The 15,502-nt window shown below is 47.0% G+C and overlaps 1 protein-coding gene across 1 annotated transcript; it reads left to right on the forward strand.

Annotated features, from left to right (window-relative positions):
- Positions 1 to 6,480: 6,480 nt before the first annotated feature.
- Positions 6,481 to 11,812, forward strand: LOC133114182 (E3 ubiquitin-protein ligase TRIM35-like). Its single transcript, XM_061223350.1, has 7 exons — positions 6,481 to 6,961; positions 7,580 to 7,675; positions 7,761 to 7,991; positions 8,353 to 8,375; positions 9,923 to 10,041; positions 10,469 to 10,625; positions 11,794 to 11,812. Exons 1-7 carry the CDS (start codon positions 6,560 to 6,562, stop codon positions 11,810 to 11,812), a joined length of 1,047 nt encoding a protein of 348 aa, XP_061079334.1. The 5' UTR covers positions 6,481 to 6,559.
- Positions 11,813 to 15,502: the final 3,690 nt, after the last annotated feature.

The following is a 15,502-nucleotide window of genomic DNA, read 5'->3' on the forward strand; positions in this document are numbered from 1 at the left end:
ATTATTAGATTAGTGGCATTTGGCCGACACTCTTATCCAGAGCGACATGCAGTTGATTAGACTAAGCAGGAGACAATCCTCCCCTGGAGCAATGCAGGGTTAAGGGCCTTGCTCAAGGGCCCAATGGCTGTGCGGATCTTATTGTGGTTACACTGCGATAAGAACCACCGACCTTGTGGGTCCCAGTCATTTACCTTAACCACTACACCACAGGCTGCTCTGTCATGAGTATTTGTTCAACTAATCTCCAGTTATGCATCTGTGTGTGAATCATGTTTGTAAGGGAGGGTGTGTGCTTGAGTTTATGTGGGTAATGAGATTCCATTTGCATTAATACATGAGAGAGAACTGGCAGAACCTGAAGAGCAGGGCTGGTGTAAAAGTGAAGACAGACTTTTACAGTGTACCACTTTCTCACAGACAGACACTGTAGCTACACTGGGGAACTTATGATATGATTTCACTGTATATCCTTCAGATTTATTTACTGAGCTCAGAACAGACGGAGACAGAATGGCGTCTGGATCTTCTCTCCTGGAAGAGGACCTCTCCTGTCCTGTGTGCTCTGACATCTTCTGGGATCCTGTTGTCCTGAGATGCAGTCACAGCTTCTGTAAGGCCTGTCTGCAGCCTCTCTCTGTAGGATACCGGTCCAGTCACTGTCTCTGCGTATCCAGGAATCCATTTTGGTCTGTGACTGAAGTTCCTTGTATGTACAGGATCACCGATGACAAACCTTCATTTCAGGTGGGGGTGTATGGAGTCCAGGGTGCAGCGGAGAGCAACATTCCCGCTGGCGATAGAGCTGTCCTGGTCTGGAGAGTTGCTCTGCAGCTGAACAAGACTCTTGCCACTTTCGTGTCCAGTGTTCCCTCCAGACAGTTTTTCATAATCTCCTTAAAGGTTTGGACTGGCCGCTCTGCAAGCCTGTTTCTTCCTCATGAACCCTGTAAACTCTCCACTCACAAAGCAGGCACCATTATCAGAGACCAAGAGTTCTGGCTGCCATGGCTACTGAAACTAATGTGCAGGCGCTCAGTTGTTCAGGCTGCAGTGGCTGAACTGACTACGAACACATCCATCCATTTTGAGTGTGTGTCAATGAGGATGAAAAACTCATGTCTGTCGGGTTCTGTGTTTTTCTGTATCTGCTCTTTGCGTTTTCGTTCCTTGTGAGCCTCTGTGCTCACCGTAGTCAGTCTGTCAGTTCATTCACTCTTATTCATTCGTTCCACCTGTGTCTCCATCTCCCACTCCTTATATGGACTTCCTTCCTGTCTCTTGTCATTCATTTCACCTGTTCCTTATCATCTGTTCCCCAGTTCACTCACCTGATTCTTGTTCCCCTTGTTATCTGTTTTAAATATATATACTGGTCTGTTTCATTTGTTCATCTCAGGCGCGTTCATCTTCCCCTGTTTCCGAGTTCTGCCCTTGTTATTTCCTTTCCCCTGGTTCTAGCCTCCTCTTCCCTGTGCCTTTGCCCTGATATATTCTGTCTGGCTTTTGCTCTGCTTTTGGATTTTTCTGGTTTTTGATCGCTGCCTGGTTTGTTGGATTTAGTTTTACACTTTTGCCGGTCTGGCTTCTTGGTTTTTGAACTCCTGCATGTTTTCCAGATTACACCCTGCCTGCCCTGCATCTACCTGTCTGCCTGAATTACAACTACTGATTTTTTTTTTTTTTTTTAAACAAACAAACACAAAAGTAAATCTATTCTGGGAATAGAATATTGCTCTCCCTTTGACACTCGAGTTAACGTCAGCTTGTACCCGCTACAGCAGTGGTTCTTAAACTTCTTGTCTGGCGACCCCACAAAAAAAACTGGAGAGGTCTGGCGACCCAACTTTCCCAAAACCCTTTCCAAACCCATGTTAACAACTGTCAATCAAGCAAAAACGAATAAGGAAATGTAAGAAATAGCCTAGGCTACAACAATTTATTAAAACGAACAAGAACCGGAACAAACAAAGCAATCACGATTAAACAAATGCACAAATCATCAGATCCAGTCCAGATCTAAAACGGGAGCCAAGAGTCACAACACCAGAGCAGCTAATCTGGAGGCGGAGAGAGACAGAAACACGGCTATAACGATCTCACTTTATTTATTTTAGTTTCTTCCTCTGGTTTATTTTCTTTAATAACATACATAGGCTATGTTAATGAGAAGGATGGGCCTGCTTCTGCGAACATAGCAAGTTAATTCTTGGATTGATGCTGCACACGGCGACACAAAGATTTTCTGTGTCATCTGTGTCATCTGTGTTTATTTTTTATATAGGCCAGAGCTGAAAATGTCTTCTCGCACAGATAGGTCGATCTAAAAGACGTATTCCTGCGCAATTGACAGCCAGAATTCATCCAGTGTTACAACGTCTGTAACGTGCGGTCGCTGGACAGCTCAATCAGCGCATCCTCGAGCTCAGATGGCAGGTCGTTTGAAGAGCAGCTGGTGAATGGTTGTCATATCCAGTCATAATGCTCTACATTTCCCGTGAGAAAATATTGATGGAATTTGTCGAGGAGACTTCGGAGATGAATGGTAATTGAGGCTTTCAATGAATTGGCATTCATGTCGTTCTCCTCCAAAAAGTCATGCAGCTCCGAAAACATTTCAAAATCCCCACTCTCCGCACGGGCTGCCCAACGCTGCAACTTTTTTGTGAAAGCGTTCACTTTGTCCGAGAGGGTCAGGATGTTAGTGTTGAGGCCTTGTAGTGACAGGTTGAGCATGTTTAATTTATCAACTATGCATACCAGTAAAGCAAGACGTGATATCCATTTCAAGTCAGTGAGATGGTGCGCAAGAGGGGAGTGCACATCTGAGAGGAAGGTGCGCACCTTGCCCCGTGAAAGCCACCTTACTTCTCAATGGAAAAGAAGGGATTCATGTGTAGACCCCATTTCCTGACAGAGAAGGGCGAAGAGTCTGGAATTTAGTGGGCGCGATTTTATGAAATTCACTATTTTGATTGCTGTTTGGAGAACATCGTTAAGATCGGGCTCAAGTGTCTTGGATGCCAGGGCCTCCCTGTGGATAATGCAGTGAGTGAACTTGACATGCGGTGCAACGCTAAGGACCTTTGCTTTCAGTCCTTTATTTTCCCCAGCATAGCTCCGGCACCGTCAGTGCATATGCTTATGCAGTTATCCCAATACAGCCCTGCCTCCTCCATCCAACCATTAAGACAGTTAAAAATGTCACCTCTGGTACGCCTTCCTTCCATCGGAGAGCAGAACAGCATGTCCTCATGAAGTTTCCCGTCATAACTGTAGCGAATAAATACCATTAAGTGCGCGACATTAATCAAGTCAGTTGACTCGTCTAACTGCAACGAAAAGCGGCAGTTTTTTACTCTCTCGATTAGCTGGCATTTCATGTCATTAGCGATCTCGTTAATGCGCTTGGACATGGTATCATTGGAGAAGGGGATTTGTTTGAGCGCACTTGCAATCTTTTCCCCATGCATTAGGGTGGTCATCGCAATTGCTGCAGGAAGGATGAGGCTTTCAGCAATTGTGTGTGGCTTTTGTGCTTTTGCTACAAGGTGGGCCACTTCGTATGACGCTGCCAAGGCTTTGGTGGGCATAGTAGCTTGCCCATGCAGCGCAGCTTCTTTTCGCAGAAAGAATGTCACAGGTTTCTGAGCATCATCGGGATGTCGTTTCATTTTGACATGTTTTAAACTCTCATTTGCCAGAACATCGCCACAAATTACACATTGTGGGTGGTCGAGCTCATTTTTAACTTGGCACGTGAATCCATATTTCAGAAATTCTTTCTGATAGTGGCAACGCCTCGTTGATGTTTCTTTTTTAATTCTCACCGGCCTGTAGACTTGTCCCATCTGAGGATCGCAGAAGAGTAGACGCACTGGTAGATGGCACTTCTGAGCTTTTATCAGATTCTTTTAGCAGCCACCTGTCCATTTTCCATGCAAGTTATCGTGGCTAGTAACGCAAGAAACGTGGCTAGTAGGCTATGTCGTTTTGTTTTGTTTTATTTTTTTTAAAAACTGGAAGAAATTAAGTTTGAGTTTGCGTAGTGGGAGCAGATAGTTACATTGTTTCTATCGGAGGACCAGTAGCCCATACTAAACCAGAGCCATTGAAAGACGGATAACTTTTTCAGAGCCTCACTGAGTTCTCTGGTTAGAGTACAGAGCCTCACTGAGTTCTCTGGTTAGAGTACAGAGCCTCACTGAGTTATCTGGTTAGAGTACAGGTGCTCACTGAGTTTCTGGTTAGAGTACAGATATACAGGATTACACCTCCTCTCTCAGCAGGTGGTCAAGCTCTGCTTCCACTTTCGCTCCCATAGCATAGGGGACTGGTCTTGGTTTAAAGAATCTAGGAGTGGCTTCCTTATCCACGTAGATTTTTGCTGGTGGTCCATTCAGCATACCCAGCTGCTCTTTGAACACCGCTTGGTTTTGTCTGAGCACTCCTTCAATGTCTCTACTTTAGTGTCTGTCGGTTGATTTAAAGAGCTCCATTCTAAACCTAGTTATTTTATCCAGCCTCTCCCTTGTACATTTGGTCCTGTTCCCAGTACTTCTACTACAGGAAGTTTCTTTACAGCGTCCTTGTGTTTTACTATCACTCTCACAGAACCCAGTATCACTACCTTTTGGCCTATGTAAGTTTTCAGCTTGAGAGGGCCTGTCTTCAGCCCTGGCGTTACTTCCCTGTTCCATAGCGCTGTAGAGTCAGACTCGTTCATTAGAGTTACTCCAGCACGTCCACTTCAAACTGCGTCTCTGTCTCATTTCCCCTCAACATCATGGCGAGGGGTGCTACTTTGGGAATCACCGTGTCATTCATGGCAAGCGTTACAAACATGTCTGCTTCCTCTTCCAAGTCATTTTCCTCTCTTCCACTGACGTGATGTGTTCTTTGTGTCTGCCCTTGTTTGCCTGTCTTCTTCCATCCTCCCCCTTCACACTGTGCTGCATCTGATGCTGCTCTAGATCTGCATACTTTCTGAATGTGCCCCTTCTTGCCGCATCTGTGGCAGTTTTCTGAAATGAAACAACACTTGCTGGCAATGTGCTGCTCCCAGCCGCACCTGTAGCACGCTCTGCGCTGCTCCCCTCTCCACTCTGGTTGAGCGGCGGCCATCTTGTGTACATCTGGGCTGTTCCCCTCTCCACTCTGGTTGTGCGGCGGCCATCTTGTGTTTATCTGGGCTGTTCCCCTCTCTGCTCTGGTTGCGCGGCGGCCATCTTGTGTGCGTCTGGGCTGCTTGCAGAAGGAGAGGCCTCTGAATGATGAGTCTGTAAATCTGGCACATCTTTGTTTGCCGCTTCCAACACTTGTGCCGCGCTCAGCGCCTTTTCTAAAGTCCGGTCCGTTTCTGACAAACAGACGGCGCTGAATACGGTCATCTCCAGCTCCACAAACCAGTCTCTCTCTCGTGGCATTTCCGTCGGCTCTGCCCCATCATTTCAGTCCCGTGCTGATTTTCTCCACACGGCCACATAGCTCAACATGGATTCCCCCAGTTGCCTGAACCTCCGGGTGAGTTTGAAGCGCTGAACAGCCTCGCTCGGCTTCAGACTGGAATGTTCCTCGAGCAGTGTCACGCGCTCATGAGTCTTCTCATGATGGGGTGGGGGACGTAGAAGACGAAAACATGCTATGGGCGGTTTTCAACACATGTGCATGCCCATATAAAACTGAAGCTTTTAAATGTTAAATACAATGTAATTGTTCTGATAATTGTCTTTCTTTTTTTGGTATGGAGCCTGTATGCAATGAGTAGGCCTACATCTCTCTCACATACGCATCTATTAATATTTTAAAAATCTAGTCCTTAGTACATACAGACTGGTAAAATGTCGTCCGTGTTTAAAAGGTGTTTCGCTTTTTAATGTCTTTAATTTAATGCGTTTCATACAGATTTGGCTTCGTGTCAATTAACTGCATCCCATGGCTTTGGTTTACTCTGCAGTGCACTCTTGTAGACAAACCAGGGGGGGAACACCTGAGGAAGAAACAGGAGCCTCTGGACAGAACTGAATTGAGAGCCAATCATTATTACATTAGTGGCATTTGGCAGACACTCTTATCCAGAATGATTTGCAGATGATTATACTAAGCAGGAGACAATCCTCCCCTGCAGCAATGCAGGGTTAAGGGCCTTGCTCAAGGCTACCCTGGGATTAGAACCACTGACCTTGTGGGTCCCAGTCATTTACCTTAACCACTACACCACAGGCTGCTCTGTCATGAGTATTTGTTCAACTAATCTAAAGCACAGCTAACTCCATTAGCTTCATCAGTGACGCTATTATGAAGAGGAATGGATTGTGGACTCCAGTTATGCATCTGTGTGTGAAGCATGATTGTAAGGGAGGGTGTGTGCTTGAGTTTATATGGGTAATGAGATTCCATTTGCATTAATACATGAGAGAGAACTGGCAGAACCTGAAGAGCAGGGCTGGGTACCACTTTCTCACAGACAGACGCTGTAGCTACACTGGGGAACTTATGATATGATTTCACTGTATATCCTTCAGATTTATTTACTGAGCTCAGAACAGACGGAGACAGAATGGCATCTGGATCTTCTCTCCTGGAAGAGGACCTCTCCTGTCCTGTGTGCTCTGATATCTTCAGGGATCCTGTTGTCCTGAGATGCAGTCACAGCTTCTGTAAGGCCTGTCTGCAGCAGTACTGGAAACACAAGGGATCTCAGGAGTGCCCAGTTTGCAGAAGAGATTCTACGGATAATCCTCCCTGTAACCTGTCTCTGAGGAATATCTGTGAGACGTTCTTAAAGGAGGGAAGTCAGAGAGCTAAAGCAGGATCTGAAGTGCTCTGCAGTCTGCACAGTGAGAAACTCAAACTCTTCTGTTTGGCGGATCAAATACCCATCTGTGCTATCTGTCAAACTTCAAGAAAACATGAAAACCACAAACTGCTACCAGTTCAGGAGGCTGCAGAAAAGTATAAGGTAACTGTTCCATGTTTTTGTTTGTTTCGCGTTTTTTCTTGACGATTAAAAATTGTTCAGATTATGAACAAGTGAGGTTTTTTTTAGTGCTGTCATCTATTGAAACCTTAGTGAAGCTTATGAATAATTTTTATGTATATATATATGTTTTCCAAGATTTTGAATGGAGAACAGAGTAGTTACTGGATTTTCAAAGGGTTATAATCGGCAGAAGGAGCCTTTTTAGTTCTCAGGGCTGACTGCAGTTTCAGCTTCTCATAACATGTCACATGACTGACAGAGAGACAGGAGGGGGGGGGGCAGGAGCATGGAGACATTCTCAGAGCTGTGTTAGGGAGCAGTGCTCAGCATGGGACAGTCGGGGTCAAAGTTCATGCTCAGATAAATGTGTCTGACACAATGTGGCCTTAGAGGGAAGATCACCTGGCATGTTCTGTCATAGAGGCAATGCACTGATATGTGTCACTGTGAATACATTTTTTCTACACATGTTGACCTGAGTCTCCATTTTGGCTCCCCTGTGTCTGAGGAGGGGCTCTTGTGCTGTCTGTGTAGGCAGTGAAGTTTACTGTGGGTCTGTTTCCTCAGTAAAGTGTGGACTCTGTAATTTCTTTCCAGGAGAAACTTAGGAAGGCACTGGCTCCACTGCAGGAGAAGCTAAAAGCCTTTAATGCAGTGAAGCTAATCTGTGATCAAACAGCAGAGCACATCAAGGTACTGAACTGAGGCCTTTAAATCACAGTGTTGAAAATGCAGCACTGGATTGTGCTGAAATGATGGTGAATAATGTATATTCCAGAGCCAGGCCCAGCACACAGAGAGACAGATAAAGATGGAGTTTGAGAAACTACAGCAGTTCCTAAAAGATGAAGAGGTAGCCAGGATCACTGCACTGAGGAAGGAAGAGGAGCAGAAGAGTCGGATGATGAAGGAGAAGATTGAGAAGATGGCAGAAGAGATATCATCCCTTTCAGAACAGATCAGAGCCTTAGAACAGGAGCTGGGAGCTGAAGACATCTCATTCCTGCAGGTAAGACCTGTTCACTCTGTGTCTGTAGGACTCTATGTACACTGCTGTTAATGCTCACACACATTCATTTATACAATATAGTATTCTCTAAGCCACCTTTTCATGTAAACTAGCAAATATCATTTCATCTCTTCAAAACTTATCAAGCAGGATAATTATTGTCTCACAGGGAAAATGTTTTAAAACAACTTTATCATGCAACATCTACTATACACATGTATAAAAGTGTTAAAGCAGCACATTTATTTTTCTATGTCATGGAATATGTAAAGCTATTTGACGATAATAATGTGGTTTCTCACACAGTGTTAATGGACTGAGTATTGGATACACTGGTAAGAATTAATTATCTTTATTTCAGAGCTACAAGGACACACAAAACAAGTAAGCAAACTCTATCCTCTCTCATCAGGTTAAATATGAAAAGTAGTTTCATCAGTGTTCTATCAGTGAGGTATTTTGGACCATGTTTGAAATATGCCTCTCTCTGTTATAATTACTGCAGCTTTAATAGTGACTACATAAGAACGGAACATTTACAAATAAATCGATATTTTTCTCGAAAATGAGTGTGTGTCTCTCAGTGGGGATGTAAGTGTGTGTCTCTCAGTGGGGCTAAGAGTGTGTGCCTCTCAGTGGGGCTGTGAGTGTGTGTTTCTCAGTGGGGCTGTGAGTGTGTGTCTCTCAGTGGGGCTGTGAGTGTGTGTCTCTCTTTGTGGCTGTGAGTGTGTGTCTCTCTTTGGGGCTGTGAGTGTGTGTCTCTTAGTGGGGCTGAGTGTGTGTTTCTCAGTGGGGCTGTGAGTGTGTGTCTCTCAGTGGGGTCAGGCTGTGAGTGTGTGTCTCTCAGTGGGGTCAGGCTGTGAGTGTGTGTCTCTCAGTGGGGCTGTGAGTGTGTGTTTCTCAGTGGGGCTGAGAGTGTGTTTCTCAGTGGGGCTGTGAGTGTGTGTCTCTCAGTGGGGTCAGGCTGTGAGTGTGTGTTTCTCAGTGGGGCTGTGAGTGTGTGTTTCTCAGTGGGGCTGTAAGTGTGTGTCTCTCAGTTGGGCTGAGAGTGTGTGTCTCTCAGTGGGGCTGTGAGTGTGTGTCTCTCAGTGGGGTCAGGCTGTGAGTGTGTGTCTCTCAGTGGGGCTGTGAGTGTGTGTCTCTCAGTGGGGCTGTGAGTGTGTGTCTCTCTTTGTGGCTGTAAGTGTGTGTCTCTCAGTGGGGCTGTGAGTGTGTGTCTCTCAGTGGGGCTGTGAGTGTGTGTCTCAGTGGGGTCAGGCTGTGAGCGTGTGTCTCTCAGTGGGGCTGTGAGTGTGTGTCTCTCAGTGGGGCTGTGAGTGTGTCTCTCAGTGGGGCTGAGAGTGTGTGTTTCTCAGTGGGGCTGTGAGTGTGTGTCTCAGTGGGGTCAGGCTGTGAGTGTGTGTCTCTCAGTGGGGCTGTGAGTGTGTGTCTCTCAGTGGGGCTGAGAGTGTGTGTCTCTCAGTGGGGCTGTGAGTGTGTGTCTCTCAGTGGGGCTGTGAGTGTGTGTCTCTCTTTGTGGCTGTGAGTGTGTGTCTCTCTTTGGGGCTGTGAGTGTGTGTCTCTTAGTGGGGCTGAGTGTGTGTTTCTCAGTGGGGCTGTGAGTGTGTGCTTCTCAGTGGGGCTGTGAGTGTGTGTTTCTCAGTGGGGATGTGAGTGTGTGTTTCTCAGTGGGGATGTGAGTGTGTCTCTCAGTGGGGCTGTGAGTGTGTGTTTCTCAGAGGGGCTGTGAGTGTGTGTCTCTCAGTGGGGCTGTGAGTGTGTGTTTCTCAGTGGGGCTGTGAGTGTGTGTCTCTCAGTGGGGCTGTGTGGTAGAACGCTGGGAGAGATGGAGCCATTTTCTTACAGAATGAAGATCTGATGTTGCTGCTGATAATCTTCTATGGTAATGAAGCCCCGCCCACAGCACAAGTGAATCCTGAATATTATTACAGAGCCCAGTGCACCCTGGGGGATCCATTGACGGTCTCAGGAGCGCTGATTGATCTGGCCAAGCACCTGGGCAATCTGAAGTACAGAGTGTGGGAGAAGATGCTGGGGACTGTTCAATACAGTGAGTACTGGGGGCAGGGAGCTCCACATTGTCACTGTACAGGGGGAATCTTCAGCATCCTTTCCACAAGCTGATGAAGCCAGTCAGAGTCATATTGGTCCTGTCTGTGTGAGAGCCCTGGAGTGAAGAGACTGAGCACCAGTCCTTAATCTCACTGATGCTCATAATAAAATGCTGCTTTAAGAGTGATACTGTATTTAAGGGGCTACAGAAACACTGACAGGTTTTGCTCCTTCTTACAACGATTATACTATCCTTGTGACTCTTAGAAATATTGTCTTTTGGTTCTGCTGCTTCTCTCACACATGTATCTGAGGTTATAATGGTTGTTCTTGTGAAACCCTGTTTATATCATGAGGACCCCATTGTGTCTGACAGTTTCCCTTTGTGCAGATCAGTGCTGACGTCTCATTCTCTGTCCCTTCAGCTCCTGTGACTCTGGACCCAAACACAGCACATCCCAAACTCTCACTGTTTGAGGATCTGACCAGTGTAAGATGGAATGGTGAGAGACAGCAGGTTCCTGATAATACAGAGAGATTTGATAAGTGGTGGTGTGTGCTGGGCTCTGAGGGATTCAGCTCAGGGAGACACTGCTGGGATGTAGAAGTGGGGGGTGAGATCTGGTGGGTGGGTGTGCTTAAAGAGTCCATCAGCAGGAAAGGGCGTGTGGATCTGAACCCAGCAGGAGGACTGTGGGGTATGAGGCTGCTCAGTGGGGTATACAGTGCCATGACCTCCCCATCTACACGCCTCACTGTCCAGAGGGACCTCCACAGGGTCAGAGTGCAGCTGGACTGGGACAGGGGGCAGGTGTCATTCTCTGACCCCAGTAACAACACTCCTCTCTACACTTTTAAACACTCCTTCACTGAGAGACTGTTTCCATTCTTTAGTTCTGTGGAGAATTTGCAGATCTTTCCACTGACTGTGTCTGTAAGTGTAAAATAGCACTGTGGGAGTGTTTGTAAACATCACTTGAAGTCAAAGGACTGTATTTTATCAACTCAATCGCAGATTTACTACAAATGGTATCCACAAAAACACATCATTACCAAATACTATCTATTATTTTAAATGTAAATAGAAACATTGTATTGTGCTTGATGAGAAATGCCTAATCTCTCTGATATAACCTCAGAATGTTATTACTCAGTAATTCCTGTGGTATATGGTGGTATTGTAAGTACAGTGGTGTGTGTGTAATGAGTTGGGGTGTTATAAATACACCAGTGGAATCACTCCAGAGTGATGCTCTTTTCCTGTCCCGTCACCAGTGTGTCTCCCAGGTGTGTGATGAGGTAAGTCTCTCTCTCCAGTGCAGTATGAACGCAGACAGAGACAAATATGCCCCTCATACGCTGGGTTTGGGTTCGGGTTCATTCCACACTCACTTGAGCTGATCTGAGATCAGTTGAAAAACACAGAGCCATCGTCATAAGCAAAGACGTGTGGTTCTGTCTTAAGCAGGGTCGTGGTAACACATAAAAGGCCATCGCCATGGAGACAGCAGCTGTAGTACAGTGTGAATGTGACTCAACAGTAACGTAAAATCAATCAGTGTCATATTGGAGTGGTTTCAATCCAATTCAAAAACAACAGTACCAAACCATCTTTTGTGTTCATTGCATATTTCTAGGATTTTTATGACTTCTATCGTTACAACCAGTTTTCATGGAGAGCAGAAATTGTGATTAGCTTCATTCAGAAACTGTGCTGCTCCATCAATCTGCAATCTGACTTGTGCCACAGCTGCACTGCCTCCTGCTAACGCTGACATACAGTAAGACAGGCAAGCGGCCATTACTGCCCTGTAGACCAGCACACATGGGCCATTACTGCCCTGTAGACCAGCACACATGGGCCATTACTGCCCTGTAGACTAGCACACATGGGCCATTACTGCCCTGTAGACCAGCACACATGGGCCATTACTGCCCTGTAGACCAGCACACATGGGCCATTACTGCCCTGTAGACCAGCACACATGGGCCATTACTGCCCTGTAGACCAGCACACATGGGCCATTACTGCCCTGTAGACCAGCACACAGATGTCAGGCATCTTCAGCACGTGATGTTAGAGGTCTGGTTTCTTGAACATTCGGAATTTAAATGCCATTTTCAAATAGCAGTGTGACTAAGCATTTCCTCATATCTTTTGGGGTTCCTGTTGAAAACACAGTCAATATGTTTTTTCGGCATTTAGGCAATAGTATACTTCAGGGATCTTACATTTTTTTTACAATTGCTTATACCCATGTCCCAGTACCGAGTACACTTTTTCAAAACTCTGAACACAGGTAGCAAAACAGCAGTCTATGTGGGCTAAACTCTTAACACAGGTCGCACAACAGTAGTCTATGTGGGCTAAACTCTTAACACAGGTCGCACAACAGCAGTCTATGTGGGCTAAACTCTTAACACAGGAAGCACAACAGCAGTCTATGTGGGCTAAACTCTTAACACAGGAAGCACAACAGCAGTCTATGTGGGCTAAACTCTTAACACAGGAAGCACAACAGCAGTCTATGTGGGCTAAACTCTTAACACAGGAAGCACAACAGCAGTCTGTGGGCTAAACTCTTAACACAGGAAGCACAACAGCAGTCTATGTGGGCTAAACTCTTAACACAGGTCGCACAACAGCAGTCTAACTGGGAAAATTTTCATTGCTTTCAAACAAAATGCATTCAGTGTCAACGTGAATTATTCTTTCACTCAAACACAAACAGCAGCAAAACTCTGTGTATCGACAGCGCTTTTTGCACATGTGAACGTAATGTTTTAAAAACTGTTCAAAACATAACGCAATTGAGTTAGACAGCAATCTGACATGTCCACCATAATATCATATTGAAATATACATATATATATAGGTATATAGGTATACATACATATCAAAACATTATACCACCACCACAGAGTCGTAGCAGACAACATTTGGAAATGTCCAGAATGTGAGTTTGACAGCCATTCCTGAGAAAACATGAGGTCATGATGAAGCGGCTGCATACCGTCCCCTTTGAGAGGAGCTCAGAGTGTGTGAAAGAGTGGATGTGCCCATATGTCCAGGTAGGATGTCTGTACATCTCACCTTATCATTGGACAAAGAGCTACAGTGGATGGTCCTGGTCAGAGGATACTGCACACAGCATACTGTAACAATGTGTGCAGCAATGTCCACCGCTGGGCTGCTGTTACACATAGCGCTGACTGGCCCATGCAACACTGAGCACCTCATCGCATTTCTGGGTGACCTCCATGGAAGTCCCAGAGAAACTACAGAGACTATTGTCCTCGTATGACCACCGTCCTCATGAAGAGAGGTCCCTGCTGAACGCAGCGAAGGCTTGGGATAGATCAGGCATTCAAAGAGGTTTTTGTCCATGTGCATGTCTGTATATGTCGGAGTATGGGGCGGCCTGTAGCGTAGCGGTTAAGGTAAAAGACTGGGACATGCAAGGTCGGTGGTTCTAATCCCGGTGTAGACCGCGGTGGCCTGTCGCGTGTAGCTGTGGAGCCCTACGATGGTCACCGTGGCTTGAATCTACCCTTTGGCAAACCATGATATAAATAAAGGAAACTATTTCCTTGTAGAATTGTCCCATAATCATGTTTGTTGTGTCATTAGATTTGATCTCCAGCTCCATTTCACTATGGATAGGAAATCCTTTCTGCCATCATTCTACTTAATAGTTATCTCACATTACAATTAAGGTATTTGGCTTTGTCCCCCAACTGTTTACTCTGAACAATATGGGATATGCAATTTGTACATTGTTTTTAATGGCTGTTATTGTAACTTTGTAAATGTTTTTTTATTGTTTATTGTTTAAAATTGGCATCGGAGTCGGGTGCTTTGTCCAACGGGCAGTAGGCAAAGGCGGGGATCTGGGCGTGCTGATCCTCGGCGTCGCAGACTGGTTCTGGGGACGTGGAGCGTCACCTCTCTGGTGGGGAAGGAACCGGAGCTAGTGCGGGAGGCGGAGCGGTACCAACTAGATATAGTTGGGCTCACCTCCACGCACAGTACTGGTTCCGGAACCAAACTCCTGGAGAGGGGCTGGACTCTGTTCTTTTCTGGAGTTGCTCAAGGTGAGAGGCGCCGGGCGGGTGTGGGGATACTCACAAGCCACCGGCTGAGCGCCACTGTGTTGGAGTTCCACCCGGGGAACGAGAGGGTTGCCTCTCTGTGACTACATGTCGCTGGGGGGAAGGCTCTGACTGTAATTTGTGCTTATGCACCAAATGGCAGTTCAGAGTATCCGGCCTTCTTGGAGTAACTGGGCGGCATCCTGGAAAGGGTGCCACCCGGAGACTCCATAGTTCTGCTGGGCGACTTCAACGCTCACGTGGGCAATGACGGAGAAACCTGGAGGGGGGTGATTGGGAGGAACGGCCTGCCTGATCTGAACCCAAGCGGTGTTTTGTTATTGGACTTCTGTGCTGGTCATGGATTGTCGATAACAAACACCATGTTCGAGCATAGGGTAGCTCATAAGTGTACTTGGTACCAGAGCACCTTAGGCCAAAGATCGATGATCGACTTTGTGGTCGTATCATCAGACCTGCGGCCGTATGTCTTGGACACTCGGGTGAAGAGAGGAGCAGAGCTGTCAACTGATCACCACCTGGTGGTGAGTTGGATCAAGTGGCCGGGGAGGCTGCCGGACAGACCCGGTAAACCCAAACGTGTAGTGAGGGTGAACTGGGAACGTCTGGCGGAGGCCCCTGTTCGCGAGGTCTTCAACTCCCACCTCCGGAAGAACTTCTCACGCATCCCGGGGGAAGCTGGGGACATGGAGTCCGTGTGGGCCATGTTCAAAGCCTCCATTGCAGAGGCGGCAAGCAGGAGCTGTGGCCAGAAGGTCATCGGTGCCTGTCGGGGCGGCAACCCAAGAACCCGCTGGTGGACACCAGCGGTGAGGGAGGCCGTCAAGCTGGCTGGCCCGGGGGTCCCCTGAAGCAGCAGACAGGTACCGGGTGGCCAGAAGGGCTGCGGCTTCGGCAGTCGCTGAAGCAAAAACCCGGGTATGGGAGGAGTTCGGGGAGGCTATGAAGAAGGACTTTCGGTTGGCCTCGAGGAAGTTCTGGCAAACCATCCGACGACTCAGAAAGGGAAAGCAGGGCTTGTCTCAGGCTGTTTTCAGCAGGGTAGGAGAACTGCTGACCCGGACTGGGGATATTGTCGGGCGGTGGAAAGAGCACTTCGAGGAGCTCCTGAACCCGATCAACACGTCCTCTGTGGAAGAGGCAGAGCCTGAAGACTCAGGGGAATCTGCACCTATATCCCTGGCGGAAGTTGCTGAGGTAGTCAAAAAGCTCCTCAGTGGCAAGTCGCCGGGTGTAGATAAGATTCGCCCTGAGATGCTGAAGGCTCTGGACATTGTTGGGCTGTCTTGGCTGACACGCCTCTTCAGTGTCGCATGGAGGTCAGGGACAGTACCTGTAGAGTGGCA

The sequence above is a fragment of the Conger conger genome, chromosome 16 (assembly GCF_963514075.1).
Source record: "Conger conger chromosome 16, fConCon1.1, whole genome shotgun sequence".
Lineage (NCBI taxonomy): Eukaryota > Metazoa > Chordata > Actinopteri > Anguilliformes > Congridae > Conger > Conger conger.

Excerpts from the sequence above, each read along its gene's own strand:
- LOC133114182 (XM_061223350.1), top strand. The coding sequence starts at position 6,560 with ATGGCATCTGGATCTTCTCTCCTGGAAGAGGACCTCTCCTGTCCTGTG. Across the intron at positions 7,992-8,352 it reads AAGACATCTCATTCCTGCAG|AGCTACAAGGACACACAAAA; the intron begins GTAAGACCTGTT and ends TCTTTATTTCAG. Across the intron at positions 10,042-10,468 it reads GCTGGGGACTGTTCAATACA|CTCCTGTGACTCTGGACCCA; the intron begins GTGAGTACTGGG and ends CTGTCCCTTCAG.